Source organism: Lepidochelys kempii, chromosome 26 (assembly GCF_965140265.1).
Source record: "Lepidochelys kempii isolate rLepKem1 chromosome 26, rLepKem1.hap2, whole genome shotgun sequence".
Taxonomy (NCBI): Eukaryota; Metazoa; Chordata; order Testudines; family Cheloniidae; genus Lepidochelys; species Lepidochelys kempii.
Genome location: NC_133281.1, coordinates 2467139 through 2491907, shown reverse-complemented (window position 1 = coordinate 2491907; position 24769 = coordinate 2467139). Strand labels below are relative to the sequence as shown.

At 41.1% G+C, this 24769-nt stretch overlaps 1 protein-coding gene across 3 annotated transcripts; it reads right to left on the bottom strand.

The window, feature by feature from the left end:
* Window positions 1–1132: 1132 nt before the first annotated feature.
* RAB11FIP1 (RAB11 family interacting protein 1) lies at window positions 1133–23790 on the bottom strand. 3 transcript variants are annotated; one of them, XM_073324766.1, is made up of 6 exons: window positions 23380–23790; window positions 14618–15063; window positions 12536–13376; window positions 9246–11522; window positions 7737–7842; window positions 1134–5262 (listed from the first exon to the last, which is right to left on the bottom strand). In XM_073324766.1, the coding sequence occupies exons 1-6, from the start codon at window positions 23733–23735 to the stop codon at window positions 5047–5049; spliced, it is 4242 nt and encodes a 1413-aa protein (XP_073180867.1). In that variant the 5' UTR covers window positions 23736–23790; the 3' UTR covers window positions 1134–5046. The 3 variants fall into 3 exon arrangements, with proteins under 3 accessions (XP_073180868.1, XP_073180867.1, XP_073180869.1); XM_073324767.1 differs by lacking the exons at window positions 14618–15063; window positions 23380–23790 and adding an exon at window positions 14279–14359 and having other exon boundaries at window positions 1133–5262; XM_073324768.1 differs by lacking the exon at window positions 9246–11522 and having other exon boundaries at window positions 1137–5262.
* Window positions 23791–24769: the final 979 nt, after the last annotated feature.

Genomic DNA, 24769 nt, shown 5'->3' with positions numbered 1-24769 from the left:
TGCCGAACTTGTTGATCTGACTTCCCATCCCACAGGGCGTTTACACCATGGATTCAATGCAGCTAGAGACAGCTCCCACCCCTCTAGCAAATCCCAAAGTAGGAGCGGGACAGGCAGCAGCAACGTTTGTGTGACAAAGGGCTAGTCTTCGCTAGCAACATGAAAGTGCTTTAACGTGGCTGTGGGGTCGCAGCATAGCACTGGGAGAGCGCTCTCCGAGCACGCTAAGAAAAGCCCCACCTCCACAAGGGGAATGGCTCCTGGCACTGGTGCACTGCCTACACTGGAACTTTACAGCACTGAAACTTGCCATGCCCGGGGGGGGGGAGGGGTTCACACCCCTGAGCAAGAAAGTTGCAGCACTGTAAAGTGCCAGTGTAGACAAGCCCAAAGTCTCTCTTTTCTACTTACTTTCTGCCAATCAGAAAGCTGGATTTACTAGATCACAGGGACCCATGAGCCAACACCCACAGCATTTTTTTAAGTCCTCCCCCAGAGAGGAGCAGGTATACAAATAATAAACAGAAGGAAGATCATCATCAAGTTTCATTGTAGCGGGTGTCAGAGGGTAGCATAATGGCTACAGTTGTAGTTTACTTGTCTATATCTAGCCCAGGTTGCTGTGACCTAAAGCGGTTACTCTCAGCTTCTGTAAAATTAGCAACCTGTGCAATTCCCCGTGAAGAGGTCCGCATCATAAAATCATAACTAGACCCTTAGTTGACAGACTCAGCCAATCACTGAAAATGCCTTGAAGATGTAACTCCCTTCTCAGGTCTATAGAAGAGAATTGGGGCCCAGTGCCAGGAGAACAGAGCACAGGAAGTCTGTGCTGCCGCTGGCCGTGTTGCACTTGTTCAGCAGTGGATTCCAGTCTTGAGGAACCTCAGACCAGCTCCCTTCACCAGTTTAAAAAAAAATCTCAATTTTGAGAACTTATCACAGTACTGCTGCATGACCTGGAAAAGAGAGACCACCCTCATGTCCCCCCTCAAGTGAACATCAAAAATCCTCTGCGGACAACTATCAAATGCTGGTATTTTGCTGAGCAAAGAATCACTGCATGAACTTGAGGAAAATATGATCTGGCAGCCAAAGCTTGAGGGCCATAGGCCCATGAATCAGAATTGCCTTGAGATGCCACATTAAACCTTCAACACCTCTTTCTTTTTGTAACACACAAACATATGTCTTTAACTGTAAGCCAGTTTCACCTGCTTGCTTTATACTTTGACATTAAGTTATCTATATTCCCAGTTTCTCTCACTTCAGCCATTGAGCTTTAACTGCAGGAGACTGGCCCACTGCAATCACATAAGGCATAAAATGATTTTGCCATATGAGCTTTAGGAACTGCTGAGAAAGCTAATGCAATTTTCTCTACAGGGCCACTGCAGAAAGTTCCCCAGATTATATATATTTCTTCTATGTAAATAAATTAGCGATTTGTCCATTACATGGAGTTCTCTCCATTCGGTCTTGTACATTTTCTAGCACTTCCAGTCTAGTGAAAAACAAGTGTGTTCAAACAAGCACTGAATTGAAAAGTTTTATTTTAGTGTTCCATAAGAGTGAAAGTCATTTTTAAAAACCAAAAAGAAAAAAAGTACCCAAACAGCAGAAAATATAAACATAAAAATACATTTGGATCCTTTAATATTAAACATTCATTAAGCAACTGTACAGGGGCTTGACAAACAAGCTTTAATCTCATAAGTACCTTTCTTAAAAATTCCAGTCCTTCTATGTCAAAACACTTCAAAAACAGCATTGCCAATAAAAAAATTTGAGGTGCAATAAGAGTGTGCAACATTTTCACAGCTAATGAAGTTGAAGTGTGGCCTGTAAAGGACCACTCTCTCCTGGCAGTGCCCAAATCTCACCAATAAATGAGACTTACCAGGTGCAACCAAGAGATCAAGCCTCATTGTGTAAGAACAGCCAGCTAAACTTTTGTCCAACAGACAGACTCCAAGTTTAACTGGTATAAAAGATGACCAAAAAGAAAAAAACCCTATCAAAATTCTATAGTCCCATCTTGGAAGTAGAATGTCATAACCTTAAGTGGAATGTTATCAGCAAATATTTAAACCATAGGGTTTAAGTTTTCCCAAGATAAGAATACCTTTTGTTAAGGATGAAAACATTTTTGTGAAGTATTTATTCCTCAAGCAGTAGGTGCAGCATTACAAACAATGGCTTCAGCTGCTCGTGGTGATGTAGTACATTAACTCCAGAGCAGACAGGCAGCCATTTAAAATGAGGCTAGTAAAAATCACTTCATATCATTGGATTCATTTAGATTAGTTCTGAATATAAAAGCAAGTCCAACCATTATAACACCACCACTTTCGAATTCAGACTGTTTAGCTACTGCTCAAAGGCACTAAAGAATAGAGATCTCCACAGTTCTCATACAACCAGAAAGCTGTTGATAAGCTATGGAATCAAGTCCTGAAGGCAAAAAAATTTTTAGGGAGGCGCAGGCAACAATTCCTCTCCATAGAAACATCAAGGAGGATAGAGGCAACCGAAATTAACGTTTCATCTTCCTCACTATTTCAAGGCACAAGCAGCAGTCAGTCATTTTCAGTGGAAGATAGCTAGTTCCATGCAAATTAAAAAAAAATTATATATATATAAATAAAAAAAAAAAAACAAGATCTAGAGATCCTGCTAAAAAATTCAGTATAAGCCACTCCATTCATGGGATCTGGGACATTGAAACTTACCCCTTAACTGAAGTCATCTGCTCAACCACTCATTGCTACTATGTACCTGTGGTCCTAGAAAGGAACATTACACCTTAACCTTTCATTCATAGTATTATGAATTATTTCATTTATGGCTTTCGTTGAAGGAAAGTTGTATGATAGGGCAGTGAAGTTTTGTCTACACTTTTGTAATCACATAACCAATCACAAAGTAACAAATGCACTTAACAGCATATATATTTATATACAATTCCAGTAAACATTGATTTCTTCTATGTAAATAGATTAAATTATGCTTCGCTACAGAAAAAACAATATCTGAGAAGTTTGCAGTGGTCTCCAGTGTTTTATGAAAATATTAAATATAAGGCAATAGACTTTTAAAAGGCTAAGAGGAAATTCAACTTGTCTCACCTCTCATTAAAGTGCTTTAATGAAAAGAATACTGTGAGAAACTGTGCCCTCCTAAACTATAGGTGAAATTATCACTCAGAACTTTAGGGAAGAGTTAATGGACCCTTTCACCTTCATAAAGGGTAGAGTTTGTTTTATTTTTTATTTTTTTGCTTCACAATACATGCTAGATGTTAAAAACAGATTATCCAAAGTACTATAATATTGTATCACTGAACCTCACTGTGCCTTCAAGAAGTCAATTTGAGAGCTGTGAGCACAGAGCTGTTAAAATTGAGAGCTTGCCACACATCAGCCCCAACATTAAATGTGGATGTAAAGTAATGCTGAATCCAATCACAACTTTCCATCAAAGTGCTGAGTTTTACTGACAATTCCTATCAACACTATCCTAAAAGAATGATTTAAAGTAAGCCTCCTAAAATGATTGTTTGCGAGTGTCTTGCTGTTTGCTATCAGATATAAATGGGAAATGCCTGTCCCATGGCAAACTGCACAGCTACAGCAGACAAAGGCAAAAAAGATTCAGACAGAGATATCTGATTTATCTTGCAAAATAGCAGCACGATGTCTTCTGACTACATTTAAAATAAAACCTGTTCCAACATTCTCAACCACAAATCTTATTACTGGAAACCAGACATTTTTAAAAGCCACCATTTGAATGCTCCTTTACTAAGAGAACCAGGTCACATGTGCCTTTTACTTTATCCACATATAGATATATACAGTTTAGATGTTCCATATGAATCAACTGGGACAGCCGTTCCATACTGTAAGTCCTAGTTTCCCAAATACAGCATGTTTAAAAAGCTATGATCTTCAGTGGCACAATAGAAAAATCTTCACGACTTGCTGTGCATAGCAATATAAACAAACTAAGCATGTACACCACAAAGGAAACGGGTGCATACATGTTTATACAGGATACCAAGTAAACTGTATGGGAGTTGTGTGCCCCCTAGTTTGAACAAGAACCTTCAAATCAGGAATATGATGGCTATGAAACAAAACAGCTCCCAATTCAGATCACTGTATCATCTAAAATTCGTAACTGTTCTTTAATCTTGTAGTCGAATGGCAATTGTATCTTTGTTTGATTTTTGCTATATTAAAGCAGCCATAAGAGCCTGCTCAGAGCACTGCTTTGAAATTTTTCAACACTAGGTTTATACAGGCTTTGCGCTTCCCTTCCCAAAATGAGATGTAGACACTTCATTAGTACAATCACATTTAAATCAGATTTAAAGGCCCTCCAATTTTATAGCACGTTTAAAGGGCATTACATTTTTTACAATAAGGCAACTTATGGTTACCAAACCTCTTTCTGGAGTGCATTTCAACTTCTGTAATATAATTATTTGAACAAAGCAATCAAATCCTTGAATTAGTGTATGTGATGGCTTATATTGCACTACAACTTAAGTCTCAGAATTACGAACAACTGTTGTTCTGAGTCTGAGAAATAATGGTTCAGTTTTTAAAACACCAACCGTTAATCTAAACTCCCAATACTAATAAAATAAAGAAGCTCAGAAGCCAACAACCACCAGTGCCTCACTGAGAAAAATGGCTTCAAAAACATTCACAGCCACATGAATCTCAGGCCTCTGATTACATTCTTTAACAATGCCTCCCAGGTGGCGGTAAAATATTTACAGTGTACCAGAAAGAAAGGTGGAAGACTTCTGACTACTGTATTTTTGGCTTATGTATTCTAGACCTGGTATAATTATTAACTAGTCTCCAGATAAGTGGAATCAACTTTTTGCGAGAGACACAGAAAGGTGACACTTTTTTTTTTTTTTTTTTGTAGGCAGCAGATACCAGAACATCAGCAACTTCACATTATCTACCTGTGAAGTTTGAGTAACAAGATGGGAGTCCAATCCTTTATTCAGATTTACTGGCAGAGGTTTTACATCCTTCCAGCCATATTTTTTGGAGATGGAGCCCGAAGAATGTTGGGAGTTTCTTCCATGACTCTGACAAGCAAGTTATCAATGTAGTTTTCTAGCTCCCGCACCTGGAGATCTCTCTTTGTAATGGTATCCTTCTGTCTCAACACCAGCTGGATCAGCTCATCATGTGTTAACTGAGCATAAGCATAGGCAGGGTCCGAAGGATCATATTTCTTTTGGAGAGAGAGGACAGACAGGGTCAGTGCAGAAATAAGTGTTTTACAGTAATCTGAGAAGACTGCCTAATGATCTTTGTATTCAGGGAAGGCTGAAGAATTCCAGGGATATTTGTTACCAAAACAGTATTGCTCTTCAAAGAAATTACTGTACTTTACATCTTGTTAAAAGTTTCACACAACTGGCATTTCAGGATTTATTAGCGGCAAAGAGTCCTGTGGCACCTTATAGACTAACAGACGTATTGGAGCATAAGCTTTTTATGCTCCAATATGTCTGTTAGTCTATAAGGTGCCACAGGACTCTTTGCTGCTTTTACAGATCCAGACCAACACAGCTACCCCTCTGATACTTGACAGGATTTATTAGTCATTACTACTTCAGTGAACAGGAAAAGCAAGTTCCCCAGGGACAAAACCTGCCAGGCTTGCAACATCAGCAATGACAGGGAAAAGCTGCAAGACCAAACCAGTATGGTAAAGTGATACAAATGCAACTGCTATTGCAAGAGAGACATCTGTTAGGGCACTTAGCAATGGCAGCTAGAAACGACAGCAAAGTTATCATTATTGGCAGATATTCATGCACTTCCAAAATGTGGAAAGGTGGAGCTTTATAACAATAGATTATGTGGAAAGGAAAGTAACAGGAAAAATATTTAAGTACTGCACTTTTATGGCACAAGAATATTTGATACTGTAAGATTTAGGAAGCCCAGGGCATCTATTCTAAGGGGAAGTAAGACTCACAATGGAGACAAAATTTGGTAGAGTTTTCCATAGCCTCAAGTTTATGGCTCTATATTTGTCAGCAATTTACAGTTATATGTGAATGCCAGGTTTGCATGGGGTTTAAGGATAAATTTGAGTCCGTAACAAAGGACGGATGAGTTATGACCCCAGGACATCAATGGCCTAAAGACTTGCATAAAAAATTCCTCATGTAATACTAGCACTGAAAGATCTACAGAACCACAAGTTACAATATACTGAATAAAGTGAGATTCAAGCTCAGGTTAAACAGCAGTGAATGTACTTGACGACCGCGAGACTGAAATTTTAAAAAGACAGTTACCATCATTTTCTATTTTGACAAATTAGCAATACATTGCTGGAGAGTTATTCTTAACATTAAAATGACGTTTGCTGGTTTAAGCGCTGGGTAGGGATGATTTCTAGTAACCGTGGCTAAGTAACCGGTTATGCTGCCTTTTTATTGCAGCAAAAATAAACGTAGCATTAGCACAAATATTACTTTAGTACAAAATACTCATTGTACAGCAGACTTATTCATAGCTGTATCTCAGTGGCACGACAGGGAACAGTTTTGTATTTGTACAGCTAAGGTGTGGTCTGGAAACAACAGATGTTTAAGAAAACAGGCTTCTGTAGACTCTGAAGGACAGCACACCTGAGTTTAAGTGAAAAAATTCAACTTTTCAGTCACATTTTTCTTTTGTGGCCATTTACTTAGAAGTCTCAGAGCCAGAGCAGTAATGGCTACATGCCTATTTTCAGCACTGCGGCATAAGTCCAGGTCAGCTGAACCAGGCTCTGAGATTCACTGCCATTTGGGGTAGGGCACGCAGGCATGCAGACACTCCTTAAGATGAGGAATCCTACATTACAAGCCAGTGTGTGCCTGGAATTCTGAATTTTCTCAGAACATGGTTTGCTCTCATTTTACAGACCTCTTATCTAATGGTGCCTCAGAGATCAGAACTTATGCAAACACTCAGACAATACTTCTCAGAGATTTGAGGGGAAGAGAAAGAAGGTGAAAGCTTTTAGCCATGCACGTCTAGAAATATGACCTACTTTTTTGAGGCAACATTCTCCTGCGTTAACAAATGGGCATTTGGGCTTTCAGACTGTGGAGGAAGTTCTTAATCATGGAAGCTGCCGATGCAGCAAGTTACAAGGTGATGGTCATCCCACTAGTCTCTGCTGAAAGGAAGATCACCAGTGCAGCAGATAGCGACTACCTGCCCACAACCACCTCGAGTAAGTACGGTGTAAGCAGACTCCAGGCTACAGTGGCCATACCCCACACATTGGAGACAGCAAGGATTGCCTACAAAGTAGCATATTTACTTGTCACCCTCCACCCAGGCACTCCTACTAGTCATCTTCCTGGCTCACAACCAAGCCTCCCCATCAACCTACCCATCTAGTGGGGAACCAAAGAGCACTTCTGGGTTTCCTCTAGTAGTACAGCCACAGTTCCTTGGGAGACCCCATCAGGAGCCTCTTTTTGCACTGAATAAGAACAAAAAGTGAATTCAATTTCTTCCTCCCAGTGCTGGGAAATAGAGAAAATAAGGAAATCCTTTGACAGATATCACTTGAGTGTCAGAGCCAAAAAATGTAAGTTACCCTGAGTAGGCAAGTTCACACTGAGTGCCCTGGAAGCTATGAAGTTTACAGTAACCATTATGAAGCTACAACCCAAGTTTCAATTTCTTTCATACCTTTCTATTGCTCTCAGTCCAGTTTTCATCCATTTTTGCGGTTGTGGTCAAATTTTTAGTCTGCAACTTATTTGCTGTGGTGTTCATTGGCTTCACAGGATGAGGTCTGAAACAAAAGCCGCACCTTGTTTAGGCAGTTCCTTAACATCTAGATATCCTATCACAAGCAAAGCATTCAACAGGTTTCTAAATCCAGTAAGACTGAATATGAGGGAAATTAATGAATTTCCTTATACACCTCAAGGTACGAGAAATTCAGTTCCAGGACAGAGTTCTACCTCCAGTTATAGTCTTCCATTGCGTGTGTGTACGTACATATGTACGTACGCGTGCACACACACACACTGTTCTGATGACTTATTTTTATTGCATTCAAAAAACAAACAAAAAAAGAAACAGTATCATGGTAACTGGAATCATCACATAACAGAAGTTGGTTACATGAGGTGCTTACACTATATTCATGAGTGCTTAGTTTTTGTTTGGTTGTGGGTTTGTTTTTGTTTTTAAACTATACACAAATTACTATAAGAGTTAGATTCTACATAATTTTCCCACATTATCTTCATTAGAAGTCTACATACCAAATATCCTCTTGGGCAGCAGATTTATTCCGTCTTCTCTAAATGGACTAATTCTGGCATAAGGCACACTAGATGCCTAGACATAATCTTGTGTTCTCTAGACCCATTTATAATGGCAATTTTAAAAAGTGGAAGTAAGTTACCCAACTGCGTTTCAATCAATTTCTGAACAGTAATTCCCTGCAGTTCCTACTGTGGAGCTCTACAATACGTGAGACAGATAAAGCAGTTCTGAGGCCAGCAAAGTTTCATAGGAAAAGACAGCTCCAATTTGCACCTCAGACTATAATGGGGTGCCAGTCAGTTGGAGCTGTGAACAGCTCTGGACGTCCAAAAGCATGTTGATCATCTGGGAGTCAGGCCTATTAGTCACATGAAGTAAGTCTGTCTGTAGTACATTTTAATACTTAGAAATCTTTACTCTACTAGTTAAGGGAACAACACAGTTCTCAGTACTGCCTTTGATTGTATTTCCTCATTTCTGAAAAGCTAGAGATCACAATGCAGTTTACCAAATCCAGCTGTTGACACCGGAATATCTGTAGTATTAAAGTAGCATTATTCAAAAAGCATAAATCCATATCTGACCAATGAGTTCCCTAATATAAACAACTTGCCATAAATGACAGAAGTCTTGTGACTTCTAGTCTTGTGCAGTTAGATCTGCACAAAGCATTGCCACCGCTCACTCTAAGTTTTTGGGTGCACAGTTCTGTTTGGTGCAATCACTGATTTTTTGCTAATCAAAGTTTTGGTGGTCTTACACTGGTATGGTATAGGACTCAGACAGGGTCCAAAAGTCAGACCAAGTTCAGATTGTATGAAATCCCATCAAAATGAAAAAACTATTGTGATATTTCTGCAGCAGAAAAAATGATGTCTTGTACAACACAGACATTTTCTACGAATTTCCCCATATTCTCACCTGTGCTTAACAGACACACTTCCACCACTCTGCTGTGTTTGATTGGGAAGTGTCTCAGAGGGTGAAACCCATGCCTGAAGCACCTTCTTCTTGCCAGCATTTTCGACTTTATGATTGAAGCTCTCTGCTGGTGGCTTTTTCACTGATTCTGCTCTACTACTGTTGCAAGTGCCAGATTGGAGGGAACTAGAGGAAGGGGAGAGTTGGGAAGAACTGGAGAGGGAGGTAAAAGAAACAGACTTTTCAGAGGGCTCAAAAAAATCACTCTTCCTACTTTCCTTAATACTGCCAGATTCCTTTGGTTCCTGTTCCTCAACAACACATCCATGCTCACTAGGATAAGACAGCATATCTAAACCTGACTCACTAGTCTTGCTGCTTGCACTATGAATGTCTACTACTGAATTTAGTTTGGATGATTTAGAAGGGCCACCTTCTCCCTTCTGAAGCAATATACTTGCTCTATCAGTAGAGCTCATATCTGAACTGAGCTTTTCTTCCTCAGTGACAGACAATGAATCTACACACTGATTTTCAGTATTTGGAAAACTTCTATAAATTGCAGTCATTTCATTGTTCTTTTGATAGTTCTCTAGAAGCTCATCATCTGATCCTACTTCTGGAATAACTGGAAGGCCAACATGTGTTCGACTCTGATCTCCAGTAATTGGAATGGCAGACTTAAGGTCTGTTCCAGAGTCAAATAATGAATCATCATGACCATAAATTTTGTGTTTTAGGTGTCCATTATTGCTATCATCTCTGTCAAGATGATGTGTAGTTGACAGAGTGGCTGTTTTTAATAAGCTGTCACATGCTGGGTTTTCATGTGGGTTCATGGGATTCTCTCTATGAAACACAAATTCAGACTCAGACGTGCTGTCAGATGAAGTAAGCAGCTCTTCATCTTTCAGTCTACCAGTCAGAGAAACAGGTGCACGCTTATTTAGTTTTACAGCATTTCTTCGGATAGGCTTTGGCTTTGCAAATAGAGGACTGAGTTCAGTAACATCCTCTGACTTGTTAAGGTCCTTAGGGAGCAATGTGTGAACTCCTGGGGTGGGTTTTGGCAGCTCTACTTGAACTGAAGAGTCACTTTTGATGGCATGAGTTACCTTGGACTCTAATGTGAGCCCAAATTCTTCCATTTTGAGTGAATGCTTAATTTTCTTTCCACTACATAGTTCTTGCTCCTCGTTTAATTTGCTTTCAGCAGAAGATGGCTGTACCACAGCATTCCCAGGTGAAAGGCTATGATTAGACTTGGAGAGTGAAGTTAGTTCTTTGCTATCTTTCATCCAGGTTTCAGCACTTGTATTGCTGGTTTCAACATCACCCTGAACAGTGCTCTCATTGTTCCGAACAGAATTCCTACTTTCATCACAGAGTTTAGATGAAGGGTAGCACTCCATACCCAGCACAGAGGCAAACCCTTGTCTCTTTTCTATTACAGTTGGATCAGTGGTGAACATTTCTTCACGTTGATCAGGATGCCATCTCTCACGTGGCTCTTTGTCTAAAGCCTCAGCATGATTTCCGCTGGAATCAGTATTTTCCAACTCATCAAGATGAAAGGTCACCGATTTCTTAAAGCCTCTGTTATTTTTGTTATGCGGTGATACTATCTGTACCTCTTTGGCATCACATTGTTTCTTTGGCGTCTGCCCAACTCTTTCATACACAGGTAGAGGAGAAGACTCAGACAGTGACCCCAGAGAATTTGACACAGTATTTGTATCATTAGTCAAACTTTCATTTTGAGACTCCTCTGAAGAAACAAAAGCAGGATGCTCCGAATCAGCAAAGTTTATTACAAAGGAACAACTGCTTTTGCTAGAAACAGCAGAAGGAAGGGAGAAAGAGGGAGGATTAGTAAAGCTTTTGAGGTCTTGCACTTTTGATTCCTGTCCCAGTTTAGACACAAAAGGGTTATTGTCAATAGAATGAGTAGAAAGGAGATGAGAAGAAATATGCCCCAGAGTTGCAGGAGGATGGGGGAAATACAAGAGAGGACTAATGAAGCTTTTAGAGTTTTGTGCTTTGGATTCCTGTCCCCAGTCAGAAATGAAAGGATTATTGTCATTAGAACATTGTCCAGAAATGAGAGATGGAGGAAGAGGGCTACCAGAGTTTTGTGCTTTAAATTTTTGTCCCACTTTAGAAGTGAAAGGGTTATTGTCATTACTAGACTGATGTGCAGAAAGGAAAACAGGAAAGGAATCAGGCACAGAAGTAGGAAGCGTGGCTTCGGTTTCATCCTCTGAAGACACTCCCAATCTGTAAAAGGGACAAAAACTTGCGTGTCAGTTGCAGATGCAACATGTGAGAGAGAGAGACAAAGACAAGTTCTAAAGGTAGATTTCACAAAATTTGCAACATACTAATGATGTATAAGGAACTGCAAGGACTTAAGAGTTTAATGGACCAATAAAACAAGCTTGAAACATTTTATGTTTAAATATTTTCTATGCAATACCAATACTTGTGATGCAAAAAACTTATGTTGTAAAGTTTGCTACATGCAAATCAAAGTTTACTAGGGTGATGTCTACTTTTAAAGCAATTGTACATAATTTCTTTTGCATCCAAGACATAAGTACTAATAGCATAATAGCTTAAGATGTTTCATTTACACACAAGGCGTTTAAACATAAATGTAATTGAAGATCTAGCGTTAAAGACAGACAGCTCAGGACATTTGTTAGTAAGGCCACACTTCTTTCATATATGTAAGTCACAGAGCAGAATTTCTGAAAAAAGTCTCACATACAACCCCAGAATCTACTTCATGAAACTGAATGATGCCAAAAGCAGATGTGTTCCAAGATTTGCCATTCTTCAAGCCACAGCAAGAATTATAGTGGAGAGCAATAGGCTTGATTAAAGGTGATATTTCAGCCCTTCTACACACTTCCAAACTTAGACAGTAAGGCAGGAGAATATTGTTAGTTTTTGTTATGGATTAATAGAACAACACGGAATAAATTACTTCATACTATCTGAAAAGATAACAGGCACGAAAAACCATTATGTTAGTGCATCGACACATATATGAAGTTAAATTGGTTAAGAATGGAAGTAAAAGTTAATATTTATACCAATAATCTTAATAAGTGTGTAACTGGTTAAACTTTCATCTAGTGGTAAAACACAAATGAGTCCCTCACAAGAGATGCTGTAAAGGGCAACAGTTACAGAAATGTTACCTTGTGGCAGGAAGTGGGCCAGTCTGGCCATATGTCTGCAGTGCTTTATATCAGAATCTGAAACTGAAATAAAACAAGACTAACCTGGGTTTGACAGCTTTGGTTTGGATTGTCCTTGCAGAGGCTGCAGACTTTTCTGGTTTCTGTTCATCCATAAGCGATTCATCAAAGGGGTTATGTGATTTCTTGTTTCTGGGGACATCTGCTGTGTTGCTGTTTTTCGGAGTACTTTCTTGGTTGTAGTCCTTAGGGATTTCAACAGGTTTTACGTCTTTTTCATTCTTCTTTTCTTCAAGAAGTTTGGCTTCTCTCTCCTTCAAAGTCATGTCAGACATGTTTTCTACATCATTGTTTTTCACTACTTCCTTTCTTCCTGTGACTAGAGACAATAAAGACTTCTTGTTCTCTTGTTTTTTGTCCTCTTTAGTTTCTTCTTTTGCAGTTTCTAAACTCAGTGAAGGACTATTTCCCAGTAAATCTCCACCGCTAAGCAGTTTGTATGATGGTAGGGTCATAGACTTAAAGGACTCCAGTGAGGGAGACCCAGATAAACCTCTGCTAGGAGACACTCTTCCTGTCTTTTCATGTTCGTTACTGGATTTGGAAGACAAGTTTTCTTCTGATTCAGAGGGCTGGTTTTTCCTGAATGTCTGAGGGGAAGAGGAAGGAGTGTTGTCCTTTGACATGGTTTCCTTTTTTGTTTCACTTTCCTTCTGATAAACATGATTACCATTGATACACACATTGGATCGGGGTGTGAGATCATTTTTGGATTTAAGGCCACTGAATAAGGAGAGCCCGTCTTTCTTGGTGTTGCTGGAGGTTATCTCGTTTAGTTGCTTATTGTCTGCACTTGCTGTTCTCTTATGAGCCATGAGTACAGGAACATGTAGTGAGTTATCTTCAGCTTTGTTTCCAAAGGCCTCTGAAAAAAAATGAGACATTAAAGCTATGAAAAACATATTTCCTGGTGACAGTCAATATTACAGTGTAAAGTGCTGAAAGACTCAATGATTACTCATGACAATGGAAAAATTATGTTTAGAGATACAGAAAATTTATCTAAAGCAGGAATATCACCCTGTAGAGCAGTGGTCCCCAAACTTTTGTGGGTTGGGCCCACCCTACCCAGTCTGTGCCATGTCCCCCACAAAGCCAGGGGATGCGGACAAGGGAAAGGGAACCGAGGCTGGGACTGCAGCTGTGTGGGAGGGGAAAGGGGGGGGAAGGCCCCACAGGGCTGAGAGTGTGGGCAGGGCCAGGTGTGGGGCCAGGAACACAGCTGCGGGAAGGACCAGAGCATAGCTGGGGACAGGGAGGGGCTGCTGCCGCTTTCTTCCCGCCACCCCAGGCCCTGCTGCACCCCATCAAAAGTCCCGGGCCTCACAGTTTGGAAACCTCTGCTGTACAGGTATTTGGGTTGTTTATGTTTTTGAGGTTTGTTTTTTTTCGGGGGGCGGGGGGATGGCATGGCATGTACGCAGGAGGCAATTTTCTATGACAGTCACACAGTAAGTGGCAGATCACAAGGAAGAAGTATTCTATTTCATCCAAAATGGCTCCAGCAATACAAAGAATGGTCTCAGACAAATTCTTCTTAAATTTTTTTCAATGGATCTGTGAACATACAGCTACAATAGTCCTGTTTTGTGGTGTTGGCCAGAAAACAAGAACTCTATTTCACAAAAAATTAAGGATTTGATATTTGGTCTCATTCTGCATTCAAAACAAACAACATTTTTTTTTTTTTTTTTTTTTTTTGGAGTGCAAAGAGACGTGCACCCATACCAGCAGACTAGCCAAAAGCCTGGTAGCTATGGCACTCACCTAGGATGTCAGACACCCAGGTTCAAGACCCCACTCCGAATCAGGCAGAGCATTTCATCGGAAAATTCCCGGTCAGCTCTACTGTTTTAACAAAATGCATACAATAAAAGAAAATTGCATCTGATCACCCACCTACAAATGTACTACCAACAGTGCTTTAATGCTTATTTTAGCCAACATCTTCAAATACTTTGTCATTTTCTTTTTCATAAGAATAATGGGTGGAATCTTTGCTAATATTCTGTCAATAAATTGATCTACTGTATCAAAATCAAGCGCTCTTTTGAGCAAAGATTTAAGATAGTAATAAAGTATAATATTGTGAGAGGAAATACTCACTTTCTGAATTTGGAGGAAAGGACTTATCATCATCTTCCCCCCAATTTGACTGAAAGTCACCAGGTTTAAGCCTAACTTTCTCCGTCACTGGCTGAAAAGCAGGTAAAACTGACATGGACTGGGAGAGGGAGGTTTTCTGCAAACCAGGTTTAGAAAACAGGGTTTTGATCTTGGATTTTTTCTTTTCTTTCTCAGAGGACTCCTCTTCACTATCAGCTGGTGAGTGAGTTATGCTGGGAATGATGGCTGATGCTGTGTCAGGCAGTCCATTGGCCCGCTTTCCTTTGAGTTTGCCTTTCAGCTTGCCAAATGGAGACCGGGACTTGTCTTTCATGGATAAATCAAACATGCTGGCTGTCATGTTGCTCCTCATGAATTGAATATCCACCTCAATCTCTCCTCTCTCTTTTTCCTTCTTGCCTGGTTTGGAGTGAAGTGTATACCACCTGCAAAAGAAAGTCAAAATGTTACAGAAGCTTTGAAAACAAACTCTGGTTAATGCAAGCCACAGAAAAATATGGCAGAGGGAAAAAGGAGAAAACAGACTCCCTAGCTGGGAAAACTACTTCATGTTTAGACAAGGATCAGAGAGCTTACTGTGGGCAGAGGTGAGGTCATTTCCTTGGCATCCCTGCTAAAATAACTTTTTTCATGTACCATGATTTAACTGGCATCAGAGACTTGGTGGGATAAGGCCCATGACAGGAATATAGGTATAGCAGGAGTGGCACAGCTTCTTCAGGAAGGACTGGCAGGGTAAAAGGGGAGGAGGTGCTGCATTTCACATCAAGAATATATACACTTGTTCCAAGATCCAGACGGCGGTGAGGCAGACCCAGGGTGGATAAAAATCAATGATTTTGTTTTTAAAAAAAATTAGATTTTTTAATTTAAATTGGATTTTTTGGATAAAATGCTTTTTGAGGAAAAGCCTATCTAAAGAAAGTTTTAATTATGATACTTTATAGCTCAAAGATCTCTCATCATGGAATAGGGATTATAAATTCTAATTTTATAGTATGAGACATTATATTCATGTAATGTTTAAGAAAAATTTTGTAAATGAGTTCCAATAGTTCATGGATTAGGGACCCAATCTTATGTGGTTCCAGGCGCTTCTGAATAGATTTAGGCTAATCTTTTTAACTACCCAATGGGACTCAGTAGAAGATGCCATCAGAGCTGCTTAGTTTTGCAGTTCTCAAACTATGGATTCGTGTCTCCGGAGATAACATGCTTGTTAACAGCAAAAATGTTTTTAAATAAATTATATATAAGGCGAGAAATAGTTAAATAAAACAATTTAAATGTCTGTCTGGTAATGTTCTCCTCCTAATACAGCATGGCAGGAAAATCCTCCAAATATTAATGATTAACCTGTTGAACTGGAGATAGTTCACCTCCCAGTGACTTCATAAACATCTGCTTCAATTACCTTTGGTAAATGAAATAATCAATCATTCATTTTCTGATATACCTGTAAAACTAATCTGAAAAGTTTTCAAAATAAATCACTTTAAAAATGTGTAGTGTGTACCTTCTAAAAATGAAACCTTCATCTATCTCTGAGTTGTGAAGAATATATATTAAGGTTATAAAAACCAACAAGAATGCACATTTATGTAGAAATCCATGATTAAATCGAATCTTCCTGACTAGTAATTTAAATCAATTTGATTTAAATCAAATCCACCCTGGGCAGACCAGATGAAAGTTTCTGGGTAAAGACAAAAAGGGAGAAAAATAGGGATGATCTCACCGTAGAACTCTACTGCAGACCACCAAATCAGGAAGAGGAGGTGGAAGAGGCATTTCTAGAACAAACAAATATCCAAAACACAAGACCTGATAGTAATGGGGGAACTTTAGCTACCCAGACATCTATTGGAAAAGTAATCTGACAACACAAAATGTTCAATAAATTCTTGGAATATATTGGAGACAATTTATTGTTTCAGAAAGTGAAAGAAATAAACAGGGGGCAGCCCTTCTAGACTTGACTATGACCAATAGGTTGTGAATCTGCAGGTGGAAGGCAATCTGGGTGAAATGATCAATTTCATGATTCTAAGGAAAGGAAATAGTGAGCAGCAGAATAAGGACCATGGACTTCAAAAGAGAAGACTTTAAACTCAGAACTGGTAGGCAAGGTCCCATGGGGAAAAACAAAACAAAACTAAGGGATAAAGGAATTCCAGAGGGCCAACAGTTTCTCAAGGAGACAATATTAAAGCACTGATGAGAGTCATTAACTAAAATTAATTAAATGAGGAAGGGTAAAGTAACATTTCACTTTGGTTTCCCAAACTTTATACTTTGTTTCTGCGTCCTGAAACTTCCAGAGGTTAAAAGGAGAAGCAGGTATGCCAGAAAAGGCACCAGTGCAACAGAACGAACTGTAGAGATTCAGTTACACACTTACACCTGAAATAGTTCAGTTATGGCACTCTCCATACTCCCCCATACCTTTCTTTCCAAGTCTCTGTTCAGTAAGTATTTCAATACTTTTCAAATATAGAAGCTCCTGAACAACAGAGGGAAAACGCCTATAATTTCCTCTTCGGAATCAAGCATCTTATTGTTGGATGTTTCTATTTACTTTAGTCTGTTAATACAATACTGATTCAGAATCAAGGTACCAAAAGCAAGATTCTTTAGAGACAGGACTTCTGCACTTATATTTTGAACCCTTTATCTGTTTCTGAAATTACAGTTTTAAACACTGCAGGCTCTTTATGTTAGACTATTAAACTTGTTCAATTACCAGGCAAGGTGTACTACTTGATGACATTTCAATCTTGTTGGCACAAAGAGTAGACTAACATGGCTGCAACTCTGAAACTAGGTATTTACTGGCATCATGCACCATGCATAGTTTCTTGCCAATCACTAGGAGCTGTATATCTGCTGACCCCTCAGAACTGACAGGTTTCAGAGTAGCAGCCGTGTTAGTCTGTATCCGCAAAAAGAACAGGAGGACTTGTGGCACCTTAGAGACTAACAAATTTATTACAGCATAAGCTTTCGCGAGCTACAGCCCACTTCATCGGATGCATAGAATGGAACATATAGTAAGAAGATTATATATATATATATACATACACACACACAGAGAAGGTGGAAGTTGCCATACAAACTATAAGAGGAAAGGAGCTGGGATTTTCCCTTACAGCTTAACTACTAAATTAAAGCAAACTAATAGAAGTACTCTATCACAAGAGGAATGAAAAGCATGAAACATGAAAATGCCTTACTGCCCGTTTTTGCATGGCTACACATTGGGGATGAACAGAAATAATGTTGGTTTCAAAACTATTTCGGATAGTTGACCCTAAAATGAGTTTCCACTTTCAGACAAACATCAAAAGCTCTCCTGAAGAAATGCATTCAAGAGAAAGGGGTGATAAAACTTGAGTTCAAGTTTTATTAAAGCAATTGTCTTCCAAGTGTCAGCCTAGGACTAACAGCCAAATTACAAAATCCCTAAAATGAAACCTACACTGGAAATGTCGACCGTTCTCATTGGAGTATCAGAGAATGTGAGTTGAATAAGTTCCACTCATCAAACCTTAGACAATAAAGTATAAAAATGAATATATTTTGCATTTAAATGTAAAAAGCCACTGGCCATTCTTGTGACTTAAAAGTGTGTTTAATTCAAGGAATGTTCTTACGTATTTTCTGGCCCCAAATGTATATCAGTGAGCTTATCCTGTAAATTTTGCATAGCCCTTTTAATAAAATGGTCCCAGTTGAATGTTTTCAAACAAAAAAGCTTTAAATATTCAAGGAATGCAACTTTTATTAACTTAAGTACACAATCTCTGCAATATTGTGCAACAAACTGTAGGCACCTTCCCCACAGACTAATTAGCGAACAATGTGCATGTCAGCCGTCAGTGCCAAGTTTGTATATATTCTGCATACTGTAACTAAGGCTACATCTACAGTAGCATTTTTGCTGGTTAGGGGCATTAAACAAAACAAACCACCCTGACGAAAGCAGCATTGTGGACAGCGCTATGTCGGTGGGAAACGCTCTCCTGCTGACATAGCTACTGCCGCTCATTAGGGGTGATTTGATTATGCCAACCAGAGAGCTCTCTCTCTCCCAGCCAGCACAGAGCAATGGCACAGGAGGCCGTACAGTGGCACCATGGCAGCAGTAAAGTCATGCTGCTGTAAGGTCCATAGTGTAGACATAGCCTAAGTGGGAGGGTTAGAAGAAAAACTTCAAATGAAAATAGTGGGTTATTTTATTATAGCCTCTTCAACAAAATTTAAAGTAAATCCAATAGCCAACAGCCCAATGACAAGGAAGTTTCAATGCATGAAACAAGATATGAAAACAGTTATTGACAAAACTACCTTTTCCAAGAGGCATTACTAGGTTTTTCCTTAATTTTCTTCAGATCTTTGGATAAAAGCAAACCTGGAAGAATCGTACACCACTAGTGGAGTAAGTTTCCTGCATACTGAACCTGGATGGCTGAAGAGCTTTTAAAGTCCAAAATAATAAATATTTAAAACTTGACACGTTTCCTATGATAGGCTATAAACATCTGCCATATGCCATCTTTTCCAATGCATTTTAAAAAAACAGTTAAATATCTAATGAAAAATGTGTGTTTGAGAGCTCTTCGACACAACAGAGCGCTACACAGCTTTGTCAAGAACCAATGAGTGTTTGCTTATGGGCCAAGTTGGTGCTAATGCTCCTGTAAGCCTGATTTCACCCCATAATCATTTTAAAAAAAATTAGTCCCTGGAAGAAAACTAACTCCACATTAAACCCAGCATTCATGGCTGTGAGTCCTTTAGGAGGAGGCTTTACATGGGCATAATCAATTTACAAGAAGCCAGTGCTGCCAAATCTATCACTTCTGTGAAGGTAAAGATCAAACTTGCCCTCGTGAGATTACCTAGCTGATCTACCCCAGTGAGTTAAAATAGCTCATTGACAAGCATTAGTCTATAATATGGTTAGAGTGTATGTTAGCCTCACACTGTTATTCCATTAAGAATAGTCTCACAGTAGAAACCAGAATCTTGCTAATTTCAGAGCAGCCAAGAGCATTTACATTAAAACAGCAAATACGAAAAAGCAATGTTGATAGCTGTACAAAGCTAGCAGGAAAAATCTTTAACTTCATACAATTTCTATTGCACAGTTAATGGAAACCAACACTTTACTGAATTAGCTACTATTCCAGGAAATTATATCCTTCAAGGGTATTTATTTATTAAGAACAAGAGTGTTTATGACTTGCATTGTACAGTACTTTCATTCTTCACCTAAACAAGAGGCCTTTACAAACTTGCTAAATATTCTTGGGTGACTTCACTGTTCTCAGTGTGAACTGTTACTGTTTCTTTTTAAAGATTTATATACAAAAAACAAGTGTATCTCAAAACAGAAGTAAACACTGAAAACTTCCCTCTAACCCATATCCTACTCCAAGCCATTACTGCCTCCACAATAGAAAAAAGGTTAAAAAATGGACATTGACTAACCTATAAAACGCAATCCTAGTCTCCTCCAGATATGACTAGCAAAAGACTGACCCCAACACTGAATCAATAAGACAGTTTCATCTTTTCAAAGGAAAAGGATTTTTTTTTTGGTAACACAAGTAGTCAGACTTTGCTACAGGTAACCAACACAGCTTCTGTGAACATGCTATTCTGACTCATGTATATGTACAACAGCACCAGCGAACTTAAGTTTGTCTGTACTGAAATACTTGCACAGGAGCTTTAGAAAAGACTGTGCTATCAAGACTCAACTACAGTTTTAATTAAAAAAAAAGTCTTAAAGATTATCTACTTAGATGACCTTGTCAATGATTTCCTCCTCAAAGGAATGTAGATACAATCCTTTAAAAAAATCCCTTTATTTGAATTACCATACACCGATGGTCATTAGTTCAGGCCTCATACTTCAAGACAAACAAAACAAGTAGTTTTCCTAGGGGGCTATGCTATAACAAGTTAGCCCCCTAAGCAAACTACATTTAATTAAACTGTGATCTTGAATGACTTATTCAATTAATTTGTACATTTGTTTTTAAAGCTGATTGACAGTTATGGTTATTATAAGTTTAAGTATTGTTAGGGTTTTCAAAGCTTCTGTATACATTTTTATGAATCCAAATAAAACAATATATATTTAAAATTACTATACTTTGCGTGAGGACAAAACTATCCCTTCATGCTGAAAACAACAAGAACAGGTATAGCTGGTATAGTTAAAAAATAAGACAAAGCCTGCTAAAATAGATTCCCATTGATTGTATTTTTTATCATAAAGTTGTACTTTCCTGCACTAGAAGTTTATATGCAAGTTCATATTTTTCATTGGAAAGTTTTATTTTCACTAGTATGAAACATATAGAGAAGAGAACTGTCAAACTAATCTTGAAGTCAGCTTATTACTAATGTCATTTCCTTCCCAGTAGCAGAAGGGTACAGTAGTGCAGCAAGTGAAGATCTCAAACTCATTTGACTAGATCTTTCTGTTGTAGTGCAAATATTATTCGTATGTAAATAAGTTTTCAGTTGAGAACAACAACTATGGTAATAAACACGCCTTTTAGCTCACCTTTAATATGCCTGACCCTACTAAAAACACTTCCAATAAGTCAGTGCATAGTTCTTAATACAGCTTGCAAAATCAGAAGCAAATAATCTCTTTGAAGCAATGATGCCTTAAGAGTAGTATAATATTAAAGACATCCAGAGTGTATAAAACCAAAGACACTAAAATCAGAACATAAACTCCACCTTTCAAATACATATAATTTAATAAGCACACACCTAAAACACACTAACATTAAAAAACTTAAATCTTCACTCCTGTTGTAAACTCCAGTGTTCATCCTCCCATTTCCCCTCCTGCAGTTATTTTTATAAAAGGATATGATCCAACCCATAGGGTCCAAACTGTGTTGGGCGCTCAAAATAAAAGGGACACAGAGACGCTGTTTCCGCTTGCAAGGAAAGGAAATTAACTGTAAACACACTAATGTATACATTGTTTTGCAGTAAGGTGTTTAATAGCATAATTTGACTCACAGAATCTTCCTTGCCAGTGATAATGCACAAAAAAGAACCTGTCTGATTCTGCAGGACTAGGAGTCAGAAAAATATCCTCCCATTTGTAAACTGAGAATATCTGATGAAAAGTACTTGAAACTGAATAGCAAATCCCAGAATGCCATTTAAAAAAAAAAATCATTCTCCTTCAAACAATCCTACATTTTTGTCATTTCCTGAATTGACCTATTGTGCTCCCAAAGCTTTAAGTTAAAAAAAAAAAAAAAAAGTTTTTCTAACCCTCATGGAAGAAACATTACACACAAAACAACAAGCAGAGTGATACTGTCCCAAAGTCTCCAGTAAAATAACTAAGATATGTAAATTGGTTCTATTCATCACAATGGCATGTTATTTTAGAAGCCTCATGATGACATCCAATTTAACTGTCAACATTATTTGTCTCAGAAACACCTGCTCAAGTGTTTATCCTGCAATCTGAAACTGCTTTCCACTCCCTCCTAGTTATCAACCACCTCATCTGTCTTTCACCCACTTGACAATCCACTTGCTTCCCCCCACCTTGACAACTTCTGCAATGCATGACCAATACAAGTTTCTCCTACTGAAAATTGAAAATGTGAGGACAATGCAGGCTACGTTACATTTACCAAAATTAATATCCTTGATGCTGTACTGGGTATATTCTCTCTCATTTATTTTATTAAAACTTTAAATTAAGCTGCCACAGAAACTAAGGACCTACCTGCAAAATTTAGATTAAGTTTGCCATGGAAATAATAGCAGCTTTGTCTACACAGGTTTCAGAGGGGCAGCGGTGTTAGTCCGTGTACACAAAAACAACGAGGAGTCCTTGTGGCACCTTCGAGACTAACACATTTATTTGGGCATACATTTGTTAGTCTCGAAGGTGCCACAAGGACTCCTCGTTGTTTTTGTCTACACAGAAACACACATTAAAACTTCAGCTGATTTACAGCTTCCCCACTTCTCAAATGAACTCCTTGTTATCACAGGTTTCAGAGTAACAGCCGTGTTAGTCTGTATTCACAAAAAGAAAAGGAGGACTTGCTACAGCTCACGAAAGCTCATGCTCAAATAAATGGGTTAGTCTCTAAGGCGCCACAAGTCCTCCTGTTCTTTTTGCGAATACAGACTAGCGCGGCTGTAACTTTGTCTACACACAAACACACATTAAAACTTCAGCTGACTGACAGCTTCCCCACTTCTCAAATGAACTCCTTGTTACCACAGGGCACTCCCTGGTTGCCAACCCAGCTTGATTCCATCCCACACACATCTGTGGGCGCTCCCTTTACTGTGGTAACGTGCTGACATGCGACGTGTTGCACCACGAAACTGATGCACCCCACCCGCGACCCAACGGTCCTGATCTACTGCGGGCTTTCCGAGACCAGGGAAGAGGGAACGGGCTTGAATGGCAGAGGCCCCCCTTCCTCCCACTGAAGCAAGAGAAACTGCCTGAGCCCAAGAGAGACCAACCGGGAGACAGGACAGACCACAAGCCCGAGCAACCCGCCGCTCGGCGGGGGCCCCGTGGGTGGCTTGGGCGAGCCTGGGCGAGCTCGCCTCGCCAGGGACCCCCCCCCCCGGAGCTCGGCTCAGCCTTGGAGCTTCCAGCCCGTTCCGCCCCAGCTAGGCAGCGGGGGGGGGGGCGGGAAACAACAAGCCCCCCCGGGACTCACCGGGTGCTGCGGCGGCCGCCCTCCTCCTGCAGCTCGGCCAGGCTGACCTCGGCCCGGCCCAGGAACTTGTCGAGGCCGAGCAGGGCGCGGTGGAGCACGGTGAGCTGCAGGGCCGGCTCGCCGCCGTGGCCGGGCCGGCGGGGCGGCAGCTCGAAGGTGGCCTCCTCCCGCCACACGGGCGCGCCCAGGCAGCGCTCCGCCACCGAGGTGGCGAACTTCTCCTTGCCCAGCGCCATCAGCGCGTAGGCGTCGCTGCCGCCGGCCCCCTTGGCCTTGGGCCGCAGCCCCCGGGCCCGCAGCACCGTCACCTGCACATGGGTGGGGGCCCAGCGCGGCGCGGAGCCCGACAGCGACATCCCGACCCGCCGCCCGCCTGACGGGCACTGGCCCGGCCGGCGAGGGCTCGCCGCAAAGCTCGCGAGAGCCGGGGCTGGCTCGCGGGGCTGGAGGGGCGGGGCAGGGCGGCAGGTGCGCGGGGAGCGGGCGGGGCAAGGCTCCGTGAGGCGGGGGGAATGGGCGTGTCCAGCGGGAAGGGGGCGGGGCCAGGCGGGATCCGGAGTCGCGGCCTGGCTCGCGGCTTGTCTGCGCCGGCGCTAGTGTAGACAGTGCCCCGCCGCCGCCACACCAGGCACGCTAAAGCGCTGCCAGTGTAGACATGCCTCCCCGCTCAAACCCGCCCCCGCCAGCCGCCCCCAGCTGTCATTGTCTCTCTGCTCGCCTGGGTGGGTGCCGCGCCTGGCGCCAGGGGATGGCCCTGCCCAGCAGGGCCTGTGGCCCCACTGCCCCAGTCAGCAACGATAACCATAGGGACCCCTGTCCCGTTAGAACAGCCGCCCCGCAGCGGCCCCCTTCAAACAGCCGCCCCCCAAGAGCCCCCTTCAAACGGCCGCCCTCCAACTGCCCCCTTCAAACAGCCGCCCTCCAACTGCCCCCTTCAAACGGCCGCCCTCCACTGCCCCCTTCAATCAGCCGCCCCCCAACCACCCCCTTCAAATGGTCGCCCCCCAACTGCCCCCTTCAAACGGCCGCCCCCCAACTGCCCCCTTCAAACGGCCGCCCTCCAACTGCCCCCTTCAAACGGCCGCCCTCCACTGCCCCCTTCAAACGGCCACCCTCCACTGCCCCCTTCAATCAACCGCCCCCCAACCACCCCCTTCAAACGGCCGCCCTCCACTGCCCCCTTCAATCAGCCACCCCCTAACTGCCCCCTTCAAACAGCCGCCCTCCAACTGCCCCCTTCAAACGGCCGCCCTCCACTGCCCCCTTCAATCAGCCGCCCCCCAACCACCCCCTTCAAACGGCCGCCCTCCACTGCCCCCTTCAATCAGCCGCCCCCCAACCACCCCCTTCAAACGGTCGCCCCCCAACCACCCCCTTCAAACGGTCGCCC